A 21796-nucleotide genomic window follows, 5' to 3' on the forward strand; every position below is an offset into this window, starting at 1 on the left:
GACCAAGGTCAAGGGTAATAGAATGAGTGTAGAGTGATGGGAGAGTGTAAAATAGGGTCTTTGTAGTAAAATTGCTTGTGATCCCCAAAAGCTAAAAGAGTTAGTAGGGTGTGAAGTAGCAAAGTAGAGAGTCAAGGTTGAGAGACTTTGCCAAATTACCTTGGACCCAAAGGATGGAGTACTAGATAAGGTAAAAGTGGGGTAAAATGGTACAAGGGAGTGGTCCCAAGGGAATGAGATTTGAAAGTGAGCCAAGTGGAGTGGCTTCCCCTCCAAAAGTATTATGTACTATATGTAGGTGAGGTGGGGAAATGAGGTAATCAATGTTTGCATGGCTCACTTTAGGGACTCCGAACACCACCCATATATATATATACACACAAAGAGAGATGTGGCAAACACTCCATAAGTTTCAAAGAAGATGACCTCATCTCTAAGTATTAGGAGGGAGCTTACCTTAATATTGTGAAGCTAAGGAAAAACATATAATAATAAAAATGAAATGGGGAGAAAAAGGAAAGGAGCAGATGGAAATGAAAATTGTGTGCAAGAGGTAACTCTAAAGAAGTGAAAAGAATATAAATAGAAAGAAGTATAAAAATTAAAAATGGAGGGTAAAAAGGGAAGAAGAAAATGAGAACTAACAAAAGCTTGATAGGTAAAAAGTAAACTCCGTGGAAAAAGTCAATGGTTGAAGTCTGGCATTTCCAAAATAATGCCAAAGTCAACTCCGAGGAAATTCGATCTTATGTATTTGGAAGCTCATATTTTTCATCTTACAAACCTTAATCAAGTGATTGTAAGAGATCGTTGCTTAAAGTTCAAATAATGAACATCTTAGAGCCATATCGAGGACTCTACATTGTAGCATACATGTCCATATAATGACTATGCTATGTATATTTAAAGGTTGACGACTTGTAGATTCGAGTGTTGGAGTTTTGTTGGTAAATGGTTCATATTGAATCCCTTGAGGAATGAATTAGAGTTGTTGTGCAGAAGAGACGGTTCGTGGAATTGAAGTGTGAAGGATAGAAAGGTGCAAATAAGCAATCAAAGATTGGTTGTAGTGAATTGAGGAATCTGGTTGTGCGTGAGTAACCTTTTCACTCTTGTCAACTCTTTCCACATAAAAGAAAAAAAAAAACTTGGTGTATGTTGTGATGAGTGAATGTTAGAATCAACTAAACAATACAGTATACTCATATATCTGTACTAATCAGATTAATTCGAATATACCTTTTGTTATTCTTGTAAATCCATAGTCAAGGGAAGATATATACAAAAAAAAAATTCTAAGTGCAAATTAATGTAAATTTGATGAGAGTATTTTCATTAATTCATATTTGATGAGGTACTTTTGTAATTTTAATGTATCTTCCCTGAGAGGTGTTTTCGTAATTTCAGATGCATATCACTTTCGCAAGTATCGAGTGTTATTTTTAAATTTTGAATAATTCTTTAATGAAAAACATTTTGTAATTTCAATATACATTTTGTAATTTCATCAATTCATATATATGTTAGTTTAACATGGGTCCAATAATTTTTGCAGATGATTTGTAACAACTTCTTTTTTTCTTTTTTTTTTGCTGCAAATCTTTTGCATTGTATCTCGAGAAAGATCTATATGACTGCACAACCTTTGCATCCAAAAGCATAATAAGATGCCTCAAGGACCCAGATCACAAAATTTTAAGCTTTTAAAAGGAAATTTTAAAAAAAATACCATTAATTTTTTTTAAATTTTGGAGTTAAGCGGCCATCCATTTTCAAAAGCCTTAGCTTATTTCTTTTATTATTATTTATATTTTTAAAAACAGGATCTAGGCCATGAAATCTAGAGGGGCTACGGTGTTATTTGGCCATGGCAATCCATGTGAAACACATATTTTGTTTAAAGCAGGATTTTGGCTAATAAGATATTATGCTTCATGTTCATCACCTCTTTAACAGCCAAAAAAGAAAGATAAGTTCTCTGAAGTAACTACATGAAGTTACAGCGTTGCAAGCAGGCTTCCTCACCAAATAAAGATGAAGAAATATTAAGTAATGAAAACCAACAAACAAAAACATAAATAAACAAATGAAATGAAAATCACTCGAATTTGTGGAAACGAATTTTGACCACATACAAATACATCACTCAGGTATTGGGATGACAAACATTTATACATTAAACAGACTATACATAGTTCAAACTCAACTTCAAAACTCAAACTCACACTCACAACCACATCACTACACTTGAATTTCCAATGCCCACAACACCTTAGATGAAAAGGATGAGGAGAACGATGAACACCACCAGTACCAAAATCACTAACACCCACCAGCACTGTTGAATTAAAACAACATAAACACAGGATTCCAAATGAGATACAGAAGTTAACAAAGCAAAGAATAAATAAAATATACAACTTCCTCATTTTTAAACAAAATATTTGCAAGTTGGGGTTGAGTATTTCTTTCTCCAATATATGTTCTTTTGAACCATTTGATTTCTTTTCCTTGTAGTCAATTATGCATGAACAAATCGTCCTCTCATCAAAGCTTATCTCAAAAATTGGGGTTGGATGAACCATCCAAGTTCCTCCATTCAGTTCTGTCAAGAGTCTTGTCTTCTGCAAATGTAAATGAGTTCACATCGACTCTCATTACTTCAATCTACATCTTTTCTTGTCTTCCCATCGCGTTATTATCACTCTTTGTTAGACATGACCTAATCAACTCAATTGGCTTCTTTATCACTTATTGAGGCTTCTACATTTTCATGAACGCTTTCAATCCCAAGCTTATCTTTTTTAGTCTTTCCACTCATCCATGTCAGCATCCTCATCTGTGCATCTATGCTATGTCCAACCTACATGGTTTTAAATCTTGTCCGAGTCATCTCGGTATCGTCCAACAACGAGACAGATATACACTATGTCTCAGCCTTGACACCATGTCGCGAGATAAACGAGATGACTCGGATGATATTTTGAAAATCTCGGCTGAGTCAACTTGGATTTTGTAGATTTTGCTTAAAATAATTAATTATTTTAGAATTTAACTATTTATTATAGAAATAAAACATTATTTTATGAGTAAACATCTTCTAATCTACTTTATTTTAAAATAAAAATTATAATTATTTTCATTTAAATATATAGAAATAAATCATTCTAAACCGTTTGCCTCGTCCGAGTCAACTCAGTCTTGTCCATGTTAAGACAAGACGAGACATCAAACCGAGTTTTGAAACCATGCCAATCTATTAACATGTTGTTTCTTGATTGTTCAACTAGATAATCCAATGTTGTATATATTTCCAGTAAGCAAGCATGTAATGGAGGTTTTGTTGCAATATATATTTACATGGTATATGCGTGAGTTGTTAATATTTCATTTTAACTTAATTTATTTTTTCTTTTAATAGAACGAATCTCACAGAATTTGCCAAGCATCATCTTATAATCAGTAAACCAGCACCAGACACAAAGTTCAACACTTACCCAGGATGATCTAGACTTCACACTTTTGTGAGCCTTGGAGAGCTGTGTTTTAGCTTGGATGGTTGCGGCAGAAGAAGACTCAATGTTTGATGCAATATCATCTGTTAAAAAAATGATCACAAACATAACAAAACAGTAAAGAGTTCAAGAGGATAAGCAACAGCCTTGGGCAATAAAGAAGAAAATAATTATTCAATTGGGCCTTCAGGATCTTACCAATCACAACACCCTGCCCATGAACTAGAACGGCAAGGTCCTTGAATATCTCATTTGCCTGTCCAATCTGTTCTTGAATGTCTTTGAGTCCTTGTTCCCTTTCCTCAATTATGGCCTCATTGAATGCAACCTCATTCCCAAGCAGTAGTACTTCTTGTCTGCATTTAATTTTTTTCAAGAAAGTAGGTCATAAGGAGGGATTCTTGCAAGTTTTCTAGTCTGAGAACTGGTGGAAGGTCATAAAGGATGCTCAAGATACAAGAAATGTTAGATAATATTGCTTCAAAATTAAAGATGTAATCAATGATTCCTCTTTTTTTTTTCCAAATGTAATTAGCTTCCTTCCAAGCAGTGCAACACAAAAATGGTTTCTCCCAACATCTTCTTTCTCAAGTCCTAAAATAAACGATGCTGAAAAACTAAACTTGCTCCCTGTTTGTCCGTCTGTAGTACATGATGGGTTTAGAAACTCCATCATATACTTCAAATAACTCATCAACGTGACACAATTTAATCAAGACAAGTTAACATAGGCCCCAAGATGTCGTTGGGAAATGGAAAATGGCAATGTGCGTGAGACATCATCTTTTAAATTGTGGTGGGATGATGTCCAAGAGGCAGTGAGGCTTCTCTCGCATCACAAGTTGGATTACTCTTTGATACCAATGGGAATGAAGACGCAGGTGATCATTTCGTTGGAGAAAGAAGATATTGAGTAATGTGCTCCAAAGTCCATCTTAATCCATGATCAGGTGATTCACCTCAAGCTTCACTCGACCAGAGGGAGAGGAGCCAGTTGTCGATTCAATAGGCTGTCCATCCCTAGCTGCTCCTACCCAAGAGACTGAACTGCAGAACTCATCAAGTAGTTTAGCCTTAGAGTTGATAAGCCTACGCTTATTGTGAGCCAAAGAGTAGCTTGGCCACTTCGATCCTCTTTGAAGTTGAGTTTCCTACCTATTCTCACTAATGCCTACCATCTCGATCCAACTCCTTCAACATGACATGTTTTCCTGTCCCATCGCTCTCTCTCTCATCGTAGAAGTTAATAGACCATTTACTTGTCAGGTCTACCCCCTGAGATGAATATTCGAACTAATAGTGCTCTAGGGGGAGATATCATGTATGTTGGTGGGCTGATTGCTATGCTTACCGACTTCACAACAAATATGGGAGGTGGGGTGGGGTGGGGTGGAGGGGGAGGGGGGGTTGTCACTTAGTTGGCTCTCAATAAAGCTAGACTCCTGATCATGCAACCAGGAGTCCTATCTATCTCTCTCTCCAGACACGATATCTTGAGTACCTATGATGTTGACCACATCTGTCATGTGATATCTTGACATAGAAACAAGTCCTTATGAATGGGCAGAGCCAGGTGCTCCTTGTGAAAGGTCAATCCCTCACTAGACAACACCGGGCCAAACTTATAAAAAGCAGCCTGCCCGCTACCAAAGAACAATATCGTGGCAGCATAGACATAAGTGGTTATATTGGATCCTAGGGAACCATCACAAGTACAACCGACCTATATTTGAATGAGAATACCTTGGTTTGTGTTGATAATAAGCTCCTGGAGGAGTGGCTGGTTGAACTGTCGTTGGTTGACATGGTTGGTCTTCTATTCCATCTCTAGAAGATGTTGACTTTTCAATCTATCGCTGAATCACTTGGATGGTTGTTTGAGGTGGCCAACTGTACCCATAAGTTGGAGGATCTAGGTGCTTGAAGGACCAAGGTTTGGAACATTGAAGAATACAAGATCCCAAGGAGGATGGTGTCTAGAGGAAGGTTCATCTGTGTGGTTGGTTTGTGAATGTTAGAATTTGATTCTCTGCATGCAATGTTGGTTTTCGATGATCAGTTGGAGGGTGTTCCATCTCCTATTAGCTTTCGGAGGTGTCTAGGTAAGGAGCCGGTGTGATCCTGTTGAGAACAAGGATCATTTGTCTATTGGTTTGGGTTCATTAGGTCCAAAGTGTGGAGATGTGTAATACCCCGAATTCTTATTTGTATCTCGAGAAAATAAAATAGTGAAATTTGGAGAAATTCTAATCGATGGATTTAAGGTAAAATACTTAGAATTTGTTCTATCCATCTTTAACGAAATTTGACTTTGTCATTGGATTCAAAATAATCGAAAAACATACTTTACCCTGTAAGTACGTTCAAATTCGAGTTCGGATGGAAAAGTTACAAAATCCTCGAGTTTCGTTTTAGATATTTAGTAAATAAGTAAATGACACTTTAGAAAAATAATTTGAGTAATCCGATCATACCATTAGATTCGTATCGAAAAATAACTTGAAATAGAGTATAAGATTATCTAAATCGGCATTCGGGAAAAACAACTCCCGAAATGACGCTTACGTCCCACTTAAGTTACAAATATCTAAATTCTATTAGAAAAATCTGATTTCTTCTTATTCTCTTCTCCAAACAAAACTCATCATTTTTCCCTCAAAATTTGCAACTCAGATCTACACCAAACTAGAACGATTCAAGCTTTGCCACAAGAAGGAAAGTCGTGCACGTCGTCAAGGACTACATGGACATAAAGAAATTCGATCTTCGCTGGAGGAAAAATTTGGAGATTGGCCGGAAGCGATCTTAAACTCCGTTTAACCGTCGAATATAACTTAAAGTAAGTTGCATTCTCTTTTACCTTCTAGTTATGCAATAATTTCATAGAAAATCCATGCGATCTTCAATAGATCGATTGTTTCATCATATTTTTACATATTTGAACGTATTGGATCATGTTTGCATGGTTATTTTTGATTAATTTTAGTTCATTTGATGTATTTGATGCATTTTATGCATTTGATGAGTAGTGTAAGGTTTGTATCAATTTTTGTCGAGTTTTGACGAAAAACCAGCAATTCGGAAAGTATCCAAATGTTGAGTTTGGTTTCGATTTTTTTTTTGTTTCTTCCATATAGTATGTATACCCATTTCCTACCTTTATTTCATTAAAAACATTTAAGTATTACTTTAAGTTCCTTAATAAAATGAAGAAACCCTCCCATTTCGAAACGTTGGGAATGGATATTAAAAAAAAAGAGAAGAAATAACCCATTTTCAATTTCGACTTTGAAAAATCATTTTTTCAACACTTAGCCAAATTTTCACAGATTTCCAACTTTTACGTATTATGGTTTTATCTTTGTTTCCGAGTCTTTTGACTCAACCAAAACCATCGAATGGAATTAGTTGATGCTCTATGGATTTCGAATTACTTTAAAGGTGAAATTACCTTGATAGATATGTAGGAAATTAGATGATAAATTGATCGATTTAATTGATGGATGGATAGAGAGAACGTATGTTCTCGACTGATTGATGGGACAGTGCATCCAGTTCTACGTAGTGGCCATGCCACATAAAACATGATAGATAGATAGAGAGGATGAGATGGTTGATGGATAGAAATGACAGATAACTGTCACTGGAGGGCACTACCAAACTTTGTTTTTATTTTCGATTAAAAGAAATGATATACTATATACAAAATAAACTATTTTGTTTACCAGAAAAGGTTCGTAGAAAACCCATAAAGAGTGACGCGTTACAGTGTATCCGGAAGTGGCGAGTCAATCTAGGATAGCGCTAAATGGCATATGCTCTTCAGTAGTATGAGATACCTTAGAGCATATTACAGCTTATAAGATCCGGGAATTTCTCCTAATTATTTCCTGGGGAACGTTGTATGTAAAGGCGGTCTCTATATAGTGTAGAGCTAGGCGGGGTTCACATGCATTGCCTCTTGATAGACTTCGACGCGAGGGGTCTCTTGGACTAGTTAGTGATCACTGTTAGTCTGTAGTCGTCAAACGGTCGACCTCACCGTTAGTTGAACTCAGTATTGGGTTCTTAGTCAACAGTCAGTCTGAGCCGGATAAATGGTCATCCAACTGTGGTATGCTAGACCGGCCACAAAATCATATTGTAACGATGGGATTCCACGTCGGATTGGAAGTCTGGAATAACGAATTGCCATAGCTGAGGCGATTATATTGGCGTGTTCCTCTGCTCTCTTATCGACTACACCGCCGTGTTCTTATTATGTATCTTTTCCTTATTTTTGTGATGTTTGATAGATGTTTTTATTTGAAAGATGCATAGATTACTTTAAATGATATAAATGATAAGTTGAAATTATTTAACTGTTTATTGGGTATACTTAGACATTTATCGTATGTTACATTATGAAAAAATTTGCATTATTTAACTGTTCAAATGATTACTCGTGCATGTATGACTCGTTGTTAGAACGGCGTTCATCCTGCTGAGTAACATTCCCCTGTTACTCACCCTATCTTTCCCCTTTCAGATTATTCAGCTTTTGAAGAGCCGTTCCTTGAGGAGGATCAAATTGATGTCTTGCCGCCACAGTGTCTTTGAGGATTAATAGAGGATCTTAGCGGTTTTTGCTTGTACATAAGAAACATATTAGTTTAGAAATTTTTGTAACCTAATGTATTATGAGATTAAGGATCATGACTTATATCAGTGTTTGTCGATTTCTTCTACTTACTCTAGACTCTCGTATAGATGTTAGTTAAATGTTTATTCTGTTGCGTATATTTTCTTTTCCATAAGTATTATTATTTGTGAATGTTCTATCAGGTTGTGTGATTGATTACCTCACACCTCGAGATTCTGGCTGATGAATCATAGGGATTCGTATTGGGATTTTGGGGCGTGACAAGATGTGTGGTAGAGCCATTTTTTTCAGTAGCAATCAAAGGGACTACATTGAAGAAGGAGATGGTAGGTTCTGAAGTTAGTAACAGGGTTGGCACTATCATCTCCAGTAGGTAGACTTGAGAATGGATTAAATCTCCAGTTGGTGCTTTCAAATGATGGATGTAATTGTAAAGGAGTAGAGGAGAAGTGCAGATGGGCTGATGCATCTAGGTCTGTTAGGAGATCTTTTCGCCTCATAGCTCATAGATGCAGATTGGTTGTGAGGTATTGTATCAGTCTATCAATGCTTTGGATGAGTAGAACCACTTAATGTAAGTCGATCAATTCACCAATGAGCATCCAACAGTGTGGATTCAAGGAGCCTAACAAGATGGTGGCACAATCTAGAATTGGAGCCAAGTTTGGGGAGGTGTGCGAAGGAGGGTTATCTTCACGTGTCTCGTTCTCTGGCATTAGCGCCCAATAGCTATATGAAGCAGGCCCAACAAACAAAAGAGAAGAAAGAAAAGAACTTTACTGACCAGGTGAAGGAGACGCAGGACAAAAGCAAGGATATGGAATGTTAAATGAATGCACAATTGATTGCTCCCACATGTCAAATTCCCTGGAAGGAATACTTAAGAAGTGTGCTTGTCGTTAATCATGTGAGAGCCTCATCGTCACCTTGTGGGAGCACGGGAAGCTATTGATACGCATTATAGGAACGATTTTAATCATTAAACTGCTCTAGGGCTACTGGGGTGTTCTCAGGCCTAGGTGTCACTGCTTGGCCAGTTAGTAATGGGCCATCCAATTTTGGGTAATGGATGCCCAACTATAGAGAGACTTGGGGGAAAAATGCATTGCAAGCAGTGGGGTTTGGGTAGCTATGAATGCTCAACTGCTGGCCATATGGGTTTTAGGTAAAAATGAATTCATTTGGTAATGAAGTGCATCTTTTTTCTATCATCCTCTGTATTGGTTAATGGGTCTTCGATTGGTATATTTGGAGCTACAGCTGTTTAAGTCAAGGGACCCCCCGTCCCTCTTTCTCTTCATCATCGTAGTAAAAGCTCTTGGGAGGATGTCTGCAAGAATCGTAACTAATAGGGATTTATCGAGGTTTGTTGTTGAGTCAGGTGGTCTTATGGTGTCGCATCTTCAGTTTATGGATGACTCGTCTTTCTTTATACCTCGAGCAAGTAATAAGGTTTCTAAGAGGGGTCTTTTGTTGTTTTAAGGTCATATCGGGGATCCTAATGAATCTTAGAAGAAGTATGGGATTTTCCACTAGTAGTGTTCTTAATGTGGATGTTCTAACTATGTTGTTAGATTGTCAGATGAGAATTTTCCTGTCTAATTATGTTGGATTACCCTTGGGGAAGGGTCATCATAGTAAAGACTATTATGGGATCCAGTAATAGAGGGTGGGAAGGAGGTTGAGTTCCTGGAAAGTGCAATATCTTTTGAAAGGAGGTAAAATGACTCTCATTGAGAGTATATGGGCAGGCATTCTTGTCTACTTTTTACCATTTTTTTTTCAATTCCTAAAAGCGTAGAAGAAAAATAGGGTAAGATATTTCAGGTCTTTCTCTAGCATGATAAATAGGGTAAGAAGTTCCATTTGGTTAGTTGGAGAAGCATAAGCTCTTCCAAGAGGCAAAGGAGGCTAAATTTTCAAAGATATGAGATTGATGAATTCTACTCTCTTGGGCAAGTGGTTGTGGACGTTTAGTTCAAATCAAAATAGCTTGCGGAAGGGTGTTATTGTGGCCAAGTTCGAGGAAAAGGGGCTCGACTTGGAGAATGGGCTCCATCATTCTTCATATGGCTTTGGGGTGTGAAAATGAATCCTCAAAGCTGTTTCAATAAAAAAAATTAGGGTAGAGAAGGTGACCAAAGCTAGCTCCTGGCAAGATCACTGGTATGGATTTTTACCTCTCAAGGGGTAGTATTAAAATAATCAAATATGTTTGCGATGCCTCTGAAAAAGTATTGCCGATTTCAAACTTTATGGTTCGTTTGGGGCCTAGGTAGCTTAGGACTTTTGTTTTAGAAGAGATGTCAATAATTGGGAGGTGGAACCTATGACCAGCCTAACTATATGCATTTCCTAAGTCACCATTTATCCACAGGATGAGGAAGGTAGGTTGTAGGAAGTTAGTCGAGAAAAGGTGTTTTGGTTAGGTCTTTTAATAAGTCTCTCTTGAAGGCACCCCCACTAGTCCTTATGTAACTGTTTGAAGCCCCAAAATTCCATCCAAAATATATTTTTTCATTTAGTTGATTGTCTTGAGCAAGATTCCCATAATGGACAATATCATTCGGAGGAGGCCCATTGCCCCAAATTACTGTTCTGTGTAAGGTGAACAAAGAATCTGTTGAGCATGTCCTCATCCATTGCAACCTAGCTTGTGAGATTTGGTTGGTCATTTTACTTATCTCTGTCTGGAATCTTTGGTTGTTTTCCCAAGTCGCATCACCAGGGGCGGAGCCAGGATTTTCTTGTAGTGGGGGCAAACTATGGTTGGTTGTAGGGTTGAAGAATTTGAAGATGAATAGTTTTAGGGAGAAATTCAGAGGTTTTTGGTTAGAAGTTGAAGAAAAGGGTATTTAGGTCATTTCCAATTAGTATATGAGAAGGCCTGGTCAAGGAGGCATTGTCATCAACAAAAAATTGAAAGGGGGGGTGGGAAGGGAGGTGAGGGTGTCGGGGCAAATGGGGAGAGAGGTGAGGGAGTGGGGACAAATGGGGCATGTGATTAGTTGAAAATATAGGGGTGTTTCAAAGTTCTGTGGGGGCAATTGCCCCCACCAGCTCCTTACTAGCTCCACCCCTGCGCATCACTCCTTGTTCGAGGGTTTATTATTGCCTGGCAATGTTGTTGTTACCTTCAAGAGGTCCTTGTGAAGCTTAATAACTCCTGCAATATGTTGGGAATCTGGAAGGAAAGAAACTATAATGTTTGAGGATAAGGAATAGCCTCTTCAAGAAATCATTATTTCAATTTTGGAATTTTACGTGTGTCTTGGGTGGATGAGATTGTCTTTAATAGTATTTCATAGATATTGTCGGGTTGTGTTGGTTTTGGGTGGGTTCTATTTGTGTTGCTTATGGTTGGTCATCCTGATCTCTCCTTTTTAATGAAGTTTTACTTTTAAGAAAAGCTGAGTGCTTAGAATGTTAAGACTACACCAAAAAGCTTTCTTAACACGGGAAACTCAGTCAGGCAATCAATCTCAGATACAAGGCCAAAATACAATAAAAATTTCTACCAACTAAATTCATATGAAATACCGGAAAAACCCACTTGCAAGATTAAGTACTTGGTACATACCTCTTCTGTTCTCTAAGAAAAGGCCGACTTTCTTGATCCGCAACTAAACCGAGATGCTCATCTGAACTGGAGCTGTTTCAAAGAACACGCCAGATTCATTGAGTAGGTGATGGAAATACATAAAGGGCCAATCCAAATTGAAAGCCGAGATATTAAATATAAAACATGTACATATGTATACCTTGTTGGCAAGGATGATGGAGAAGCAGACGGAGCATAAGCTGACTCACGCTCAGCTGCAAGCTGTTGAACTTTCTGGTAATCTTGCAAGGTAGCTTGAAAATCCCTCGCAAGCTTAGCATCTTCTATTTTCTTACTTGGCTACAAGGATCAATAAGGACATGCCAGTCACATATTGAAAAAAAAAAATCATCTTAAAAACAAAGGCAAACAACTTCATGAATCACTCAATCATCCTCATCATCATTGCTTTATTCCAAAACAAACAAAAATTGGGGTCAGCTGAACGAATCTTACTCCTCCATTTAATTCTATTTTTAAGTCATGTCTTCCATTATTTCAAGGGTATTCACAAATATTCTCACTATCTCAATCAGCATCTTTTTGGTCTTCCTATCGCTCTTTTAGAACCTTCCACTTGAGTGTTCCTTCTATTGAGGGTAGTCATTGATCTTCATTGTACATGCCTTCACATGGAAATTCCTATCAATTATTTTTTATGAGTATAATAAAATTCCTATAAATTTTAATAAATAATACCAAAAAATTACCAATCCACTGCATTACTGCAATAATCCACTCTCCACATTACCTCAAAGTCCCCTTTTCAACTTTTACTCCCCAGCCCCACCTATTTCTCCTCCCCAACTTTGACAGATGAGTCCAGATAGTCACTCATTTAACCCACCGAATTCATGTTTTTTCAATAAATATAAATCGATCTCAAATTGCTTATCAAAAATAAATAAATTTGAACTCAACTTCCAGCTTTTTGAAACTCAGTACATAAATTAGATCAGAACTAAGAAGCTTCAATCATTCCAAGATAATTTGGGCCCAAGCCCTTGCCCCAACCATGGACCAAACTCCTGTTATTTGAATGAACTTTCATTGTGGGACCCACTTCATATTTCTGGGGAATTTGTATTGTTTTGGAGATTCTTTAATTCTCTTTAAACTGTTTTTTGAGAAACTGATCAAATTTATTAAGGCATGAATGAGTCCTACCTTGAGAAGCTAGTTAAAGTGTGGTCTCTCCACAACATTGGAAATATAGATACAACTGAACCCTCTCATCTCTATTTCATCTCCTTTTCTATGTCTATTATCTTTCCATTTATCAAAGCATTTTTATCATTACTTTAGAGGGCAGATTGCTTGTGTTGGGCACTCTAAGGTTGGAGCCTAGTATCTGGGAGGCTAGTTTGTGAGGATTCCTACAACACTCTATAGTCATGAATATTTGGGGGCATCTACAGCCTTAAGAATAGAATCTCAATATGTGCCTGGATTGAATTTACAAATCGATAACTTGATATCTATTTTTCCTTTTAAATTTACAGATATAGTGCATCCTCTCGGAATGTCAAAAAAATCCATGAATCTAATCTTTTTACAGGTAATCTGGGATTATTGGAAATAAAAAGCACTCTAACGGACCTAACCCCTCCTCCAAAAAAAAATAGGCTTGCCAAGCTAGAAAACCAAGTCAAAAACGTTACCAAATGGCTAGAGAAGATAGTGAAAGATTCGTTGACGAACAAAACCTCTTGGAAAAAAACTCTAAAGGCACAAGAAAAAGAACCAGAGTTTAGAGATGGAGAAGACAATTCCTCCAACACTGGAAACGACTCTAACGATACTAGTAAGGATCCCATGAAACTTTGAAAATCGACTTTAAAGTTTATTTACCTATTTATGATGGGGCGATTGATGTGGATAAACTGGATGGGTGGATTGATTGATTAGAAACTTATTATACTTTAAATAGGTATTCTAGTACACAAAAGATCAATTTTGCAAGTCTGAAACTATCAAGTCATGCTCTCACATGGTGGAAGTCGTACCGAAAACACCATGATGTGGCAAAATTGACATGGAATATATTCAAAGGTATGTTGCGAACGCAATTCTACCCCATAGGCTATGAGGATGAACATTGGTACAAGTAGTAGCACCTCAGGCAGAAGTTTGGGTAGTTGGTACAAGAATACACTACAAAATTTCATAATCAGGCTTTAGTTCTGGATATTGACGTCAATGACCATGTAGTCTTCATGAAATACATCGGGGGTCTTGCGGTATATACGGAAGGAATTGAAGTTGTTCACCGTAGAGACTATCGAAGACGTTGTATTGAAGGCCATTTTCATTGAGGCGAGAAATAAGAAATCTGATAAGAAAGATTACAAACTAAAACAGGGGAATAAGTCAATCTAGAAGGAGGGCAAAAAAGGGGAGCAATGGAAGGAGGGATCGTCCTCCAAAAAGAACTATTGTGACCTCAGAGGGCATGTGAAGGATAAGTGTTGGGCACTTCACCCTAAATTACGACTGAAGAATGGGAAAAATAAAGAGGGCAGGAAGGACAAGAAAACAACCACCTTGGCCATGCAACATGTAGAAGAGATTCCAAAGGTACAAACTGCGAATACCAAACTTGCTCTTATGATCAGACCAGTAGAGTCCTTAGAACACAATGACCGAGAAGAATTGTTTAGTGTAAGAATTCAGGTGAAACAAAGCATGGTAATGGTTATCGTAGATCCAGGTAGTCAAAAAAACTTAATTTCATAATCTGTAGTACAAAAGCTGGGGTTGGAGACTACACCTCACCCTCGACCATACCCCTTGGGGTGGATTCAGAAAGACGTGGAGATGAAGATCACAAAATAATGCACCTTCAAGTTTGCGATCACTGAACGATATATTGATGAAGTAACATGTGAGGTAATACCATTGGATGTGTGTCAGGTAATCTTGAGTAGTCCATACTTATGAAACCGAGATGTGATCCACTACCGACGTCTTCGCAAATATAAGTTTTATCAAAAATGGAAAATAATTCCATATTAATGCCTGCAAGGAGCAGACTCTGTTGACAGCAACTCAAGTCAAGAGGATGGTTAATGCATACGAGAAATTCGTATTGTTGATGATTAGGCCTCAAGAATAGAATGTGGTAACTGTGACATTATCCGCTATGTCTTTGTCTCTTAAGCAACAAATCGAGATTGAGAAGCTATAGGAAGAATATACCGACTTATTTCAAGACATCAAAGGGTTGCCATCGCGAAGGGTTGTAGAACATGATATCCAGTTTGTCGGGGACTCACCTTTACCCAATTTGGGTTTGTATCACACATCTATCATAGAATCCGAAGAGATAAAAAGGCAAATTCAAGAACTTCTTAAGCAAGGAGTTATCAAGCCCAGTTGTTCGACTTGTGGTTCGCTAGTATTACTTGTACCAAAGAAGGACGGCAATTGGGGGATGCGTATCAATTTTCGAGCATTAAACAAAATAACCATTAAGAATCGATACCCATTACCAAGGATTGATGATCGTTTGCATGAGGATACTTTTCGGTTGCTAAAACGAAAGATATCTGAAGCACCAATGCTAGCATTACCAAACCTGTAGAGGCCTTTTGAGGTTGAAGCAGATGCCGCTAACTATGCATTGGGAGCTATTTTAATATAGGATGGAAGACCAGTGGCCTATCATTCAAAGATATTCAGTGGGCCAATTTTGAACTATCCAACTTATGATAAGGAACTCTACGTGTTGCATCAGTCCATGAAGCATTAAAGAGTTTACTTGTTTGGGAAGGAAGTTGTGGTTCATTCTGATCATAAATCTCTTCAATTTTTGTCTACACAATCCAAGTTACAGCAATCTCGACACATGAAGTGGATGTCATACCTACAACAATTTAACATCATCATCAAGTACACAAAGGGAGTGACCAATATATTAGCAAGCATGTTGTCTAGACCCCCTATTTCAGTAAATTTCGCATTATTGGTGGCAATGCAAATCCAACCTATGGTTCTTTTTGAGTACGCAAAAGGGTATGACACAGACGTCGATTTTGGTTCTGATTATCATAAGCTACTACAAGATCAGACAAGTGAGTTTCAGCTGAAAGATGGGTTGATGTACAAGGGAATACTTTTGTGTATTCCAAAGGATGCCGATTGAGTGCATTGGATTCGTGAAGCTCATATTTCTAGAGTGGCAAGACATTTTGAGGTCGAGAAGACCTTGCTCAATCTTCGGCGTTATGTCCATCGGCCGAAGATGCAACTCAATGTCTCACATTTTATCCAAGGTTGTGTTTTGCGCAACATCTCAAAGCCTTCCAACATATAGGTAGGATTGTATCTACCATTACTAGTCCCTAACCAGCCTTGGGAGAGTATTTTGATGGATTTTTTAGGGGGATTACCAAAAACTAAGTCTAGACATGATTATCTATATGTGAATGTAGATCAATTCAGCAAGATGGTTATTCTTATTCCATGTAAAAAGACTGTTATAGGAGAGGGGGTGGCCAAGTTGTTCTTTTAGCATGTCTGAAAACATTTTAGACTTCCCGTATCGATTATCTCTGATAGAGATAGTCAATTTCTCAGACATTTTTTGAGGTCCTTATGGGGAATGATGGATACCCGACTAAAACGGAGTACAACTTTCCATCCGCAAACCAATGGACAAACCGAAGTCGTCAACCGAACCATGGTGCATCTATTGTGGGCCACTATAATTCCAAGCATCCGAAGACTTGGGATGATAGTCTCCCATACTTACAATTTGCCTTTAATAAGGTAGTGCATAGTTCCACATTGAAGTTGCCTTTTGAAATGTGTTTGGGTTATTTGCCTCAAAGTCCTTTTGACGTGGCATTCACTGTAAGTGGCAAACAATTGGGTGGAAAGGAAGAAGAGAATCATGCTCGAGTACAGAAATTTTTAGAGCGAATCAGTAAGGTTCATACATAAGTTGAAGCACAATTGCATAGGTCTCAACAGAAGTATAAAGCTCGCCATGACAAGCACCAAGTTCCATGCACATTCAAAGAGGACGACCTTGTTGGTTGTGTCTTGGCAAGGAACCGTTGCATGGTGAAGGCAAGAAACTCATGCCTATTCGCTATGGGCCGTTCCGAATTATCAAACAAATTGGTGCTAATGCCTTTCAACTTGACTTGCCGCCTTATATGCACATGTATTCAATCATCAATGTTGAATACTTGAAATTATTTGAACCATCACTCACTCCTTCATGATGACGCTAACAAAGACACTCGTCTCCCATCGATTGATAATCTATGGATTGACCGTGTAGACCCTTTGAAGGAGGAATACATTCTCGAAAGGAAGGTGACAAAAATACAACGAGGTCAGTATGACTCTTTTCGTATTGGCAAAAAGAGACAACTACCTAGCTAGTCCAAGTGATACAATCGAGACAGGGGGACCAAAACGTTCTCTCATTTACAGTTTTCGATTTAGCAAGAGCTAAATCCCCTAAAAGAGGGGAGCCATGATTCAAGAGGATCTATATGCATAGTATAGTAAATTTGGCATAACTTTGTCATAGGGACTCGGAATTCGACGATTCCAAAGGTGTTAGAAAGAAAACTCAGAGGGCTACGTGATCGAATGCCCAGAGGAATCAGAGAGCTACCCCTCTGAAATCACAGTCAAAGTTGTACTTTCTATTTATAGAATCTTAGACCGCGAATAACTTTAATCCGATTGTGATTTTGAAGTTGTGGCAGAAGAGAGTTTTAACGTACTTAGGATTCTTAATCCAATTAGGAAGTAATTAGGACTTTACTATTTTTAGACTTACTATAAATAACATTTACTATTTATAGTAAGTACGCAATTAGAATAGAACTAGGTTTTGTTTGTTCTTTCTTCTTTTATAAAAACCGTTGCAACTCCGTTTTGGAGAGAGAGATAAAAAAGTGGACACTTTATTCTTCTTCAACTATTTTAATCTTGTTCTTCATTACCGAGGATTGTTTAGATTACTAGGGCTATCAATGGATCGGATCAGACCTGAAATTTGAACTAACCATTAATGAGATTAGTCTTGAATCACTTATATCAATGTGTTTGAGATACATAAATGATTTATATCTTATCTAACATTTAAAATGACAAATCCAATAGGGTCCAGGTCCAAAATTTTCCATCAGATTGGTACAAATCCAATCTGAACTCGATCCATTGATAGTCCTAGTCTCCACCACATAACATAATTGATACCTCCCAAGGGGATCTCAACCTTTTTTGTGTTCTTTCCTCTCTTGGGCTTTCTACCCATCCTGATGTAGAACATCTTGCATTGGAATTCCTTGAAAAGAAAGATAGAAAGAAGAAAAATATTAATTCATCTAGAACTAGGTCCACTCAATCATCCAAGATGCCAAATCCCAACCCAACCACACCTTTCTTATGGGCCTAATCTGAAGTCCAACTGATTGGGTTTTATCAATTAAGATTTCTACTTATATCTTTTTAGTCCAAATAGTACTAGGAAAGTAGTTAAGAGTATTTTATTTAACGTACGTCTAGTTCCCCTAATTCAATTAGGAAAGAGTTTTTATTTGTTATTTTTAGATTAGGATTACTATTTCTTTTCCTTATTGAATAAGGAGGATTTCCCTATAAATAGAGACCTCCTAAGAGTATTGTAATTAATTCAATTATCAATTAAAATAAATATTTTTCTCTAAAATTTTATTGTTTTCTCTGCCTCTTGTGGAATCAAGAGTGTGTTCTCTTCTTCCTTGAACAATCAACGATTTTATTCGCTTCCACTTCTTCACATCCCTAGTGATGACCTCAAGGGCTCCCCCACCATTGGCATCATACATTCTTGAAGCTGCCACTGTCTTCTCTAAAGATTCACTCGTGTTTCCTCGCTCTGGTGCCGTTTGACAACTAGTTTGCTACAATGACCGAAGCCAAAACCATAACCCCTCGCCTATGTAACCCTTGTGCAATCCATGGTTGAAATATGTTCATTAAAAAGAACAAACTTGTTTTTCTCGCCAATGTCAATGATGTTGAGCAACAAACCTGTGAATTGCATCACATACTTAAAAATTGAATCTATGTGCCTCAATTGCTTTAGATGCTTCCTTGCCAGGTATTGTACATTTTGTGCCAAGAATTACCTTCTCAGCTTGCTCTTAAGGTCCTCCCATGTATGAATGGTACACAAACCTCATTCAATGTCGATCAACATCCTCTACCACCAAGACATCACACCATCCATGAAATACATGAAAGTCGCACACGATCATTCTCCCTCAACCTCAAGTTGAATGGCCTTGGAGTAAATAACTACTTGCCACATGAAGTTCACCAACTCTTTGGCATCCCAAGCACCTCCATCTGGTCTTAGTTATAGGAACATTACCAAGGCAACTTCCCTTTTTTTTTGACCCATTATCCACTGCCTTTTCCAAGACCATGACCTCTGCCTTGACTACCTTTTGTTGTATAGCTAACCTTATTCTCATAGCTTCTTCTTGAAAGCTGCAGACAACATCTTGAGCCACTATTGGAATCTCAACATGTAAAATGGCATAAACACACTAACCACTCTTCAGGCTCTACTACATGATTAAAGTTTCTTAACAATTTGTTGAATAGGGAAATCTCGGATTGCACAATAACCCTATGACAACATATTACCTCACCTCTCTGTCATTTCTTTCTAAAGGATTTACTATTTAATTTGTTTGAATTACACACGTTATTTCTAACAACCACTGTTGTTACCAGACAAAAAGATATGATTCATTGATCTTTTAGACATCTCAGGTGGAAAAACTCAATTCTTACAAATAATATTATATCAATAATGAAATTTATCACATACATTAACTTGGATACTGTGATCCGAATCACTCAACGCTTTAAGCTTAGCAGATGTCTCTTTCACTAACTGACCGATCCTTTGTCTCGTATTGTGCCTGAAGAATCCCAAAAACAAAAAAAATTATAGAAAGAGAGAACAAATTAATGGCCAAAACGAAGCTGAGACTGAGATAGAGATAGAGAGAGAGAGACTCACAGCTTCTGACGATGATCGGGAGTATCTTTGGCGGTTCCAATAGCATCGACGAGTCGCCGGAATCCGGTAACAGCTGTGTTGATCTGGAAGATTCCGGCAGACACAGCTTGAGAGGGATTCTGAGACAAATTTCGGGCAGAGGAGAGTTTTCCGCCATTTTCGAGATCTTGGAAACTCATTTTTATCTTTTTCGTGGCAAAAATAGCCAAAACTGAAGAAGTGAAGGAGTTCCCCCTATGGGAAAGGGCAAGAGAAAGAAAATGAGTCAGGTGTTCTTCACTTCTTCTTGGCTGCCCAATCATGCCCAATGACCACCGGCTATTCTTAATCTTAACTAAACTGTAAAGTGTAATTGTAATTTACAAATAGCTCCCTTGACAGTTGACTTCTAATTATGGGGTAGTAAAATGATGGAAATTCAAATACCCTCCTCATCATCATCATCACCCTCCTCATCATCATCATCTTTCTATTGTTCCCCCCCCCCCCCCCCCTCACAAAATCCTTCAATTTTTATAACAATAAATTTTCACTTTTTCAGTTGAAAATCAATCATCTTTGATCCTTGATTTATTTGGCGAAATCATTTAGTATGAAAATTTTATTTATTTTCTTCTTATTTATTTAGAGGATGAACATTAATTAAATAATCAAATTATGCAGGAAACATTCAGAATTTTGTCACCAAATTCAAATGTTGAAAACGATGGATTTTTTTGAATTTCTTTTTATTAGTTCTCTCACTCATAAAAGACAACATTAAAAATTTATAATAAAAAAAAAAGAAAAAGAGTTACTATTGCCACACCAACTTTTGCTAATGACACACCAGCTGTATTATTTAATGATTTACCTAAGAATTGGTGTGGCAATATCAGTTCTCTTAAAATAAAACATATCTAGCTTTAATATAGTTTATGAATATGACAGAATATATGGACTAAATCTTGACCCTGCATGTGGCAGGATTTAAGAGGGATTGCTAGCTGAGTTACTGCTTCTCAGAATAGAATAGAAGACCAAATGGTCAACTATTCCCATAGCCGGATGGGAAGTATATCCTCTAGGAGTAGTAGTTGATCGTGTCTATCACATTCCTTCTTACATAAATAACTTGTTATTTTGCGTGGACTTTCCTTTAACTAACCGAAGATCAAAAGAGACTTGTCGATAATCCCCTTAATTAAAGAAAGAGGTTATGAATTTATGGAAGCTGTTAAAAAAGGTATTAGAATATAAATAGAGGAGAAAATAAGATCATTGAGAATCCCCTTAAACAAGAGAAAGGGTGACGAGCGTAGTTCAATTGAATAACGATTGTTTCCACAATGTTAATTCTTATTTCAACGTAAAAAGGTATTTGGTAAATATCACATTGATGCCTCAACCCAATAAAGGAAGACAGAATCCATCATTAAGTTCGAGATAAATTCAAGAAAATACTGTTAGAATTTAGAGGGTAGAATTGGAAAATCTTTTAATATTCAATTAGTTTTAACCATATGGTAAATCAATCTATTAACCATAAGGTATTTTAATCTCATATTTGGTTTATGGTTTATGGTTTATGTTTTATGCTTTTTACTTTATTGCTTTAAGTTTAGTTGATAGTTTTGTTTTTGTCTTGAATAATTTTAGTTTCACATTGATTAAGAGAAGAAGTGATTTGCAATTCTTAAATAGTTGTGCTTCTAATAATTTTAAAAACGGATAAAAGTAGTGGGCGAGCTCACGCGCGCACACGGGGGGGGCCCAAGAGAAAAATCTAAGGTTCCAATTGGAATTTGGATCCTCCGGTCCGAAAATCTTAATGCGTGTACGCATGTACGACGTGCGAGCAAGGGGGGTGCAAAATCCGAGACTTACACCTCACGTTGGTGCGCGCAAATGCTAGTGTGTTTATTCTGAACCAGCACAATGTGTCTGTTCGGAACCAGTTTATGACTGTTCTAAACAGTCACTTTCTCTTTTATTTATATCAAATGTTTAGTCGATTT

The 21796-nt window shown here is 37.3% G+C and overlaps 1 protein-coding gene across 1 annotated transcript; it reads right to left on the reverse strand.

Annotated features, from left to right (window-relative positions):
• Window positions 1–2098: 2098 nt before the first annotated feature.
• Window positions 2099–20116, reverse strand: LOC147398298 (syntaxin-22-like). The gene is made up of 7 exons (XM_086447457.1): window positions 19800–20116; window positions 19605–19698; window positions 11919–12058; window positions 11738–11809; window positions 3714–3871; window positions 3498–3598; window positions 2099–2338 (listed from the first exon to the last, which is right to left on the reverse strand). Exons 1-7 carry the CDS (start codon window positions 20099–20101, stop codon window positions 2273–2275), a joined length of 933 nt encoding a protein of 310 aa, XP_086303583.1. The 5' UTR covers window positions 20102–20116; the 3' UTR covers window positions 2099–2272.
• Window positions 20117–21796: the final 1680 nt, after the last annotated feature.

Source organism: Akebia trifoliata, chromosome 7 (assembly GCF_017979445.1).
Source record: "Akebia trifoliata isolate Shusen 1 chromosome 7, ASM1797944v1, whole genome shotgun sequence".
Classification (NCBI taxonomy): Eukaryota; Viridiplantae; Streptophyta; class Magnoliopsida; order Ranunculales; family Lardizabalaceae; genus Akebia; species Akebia trifoliata.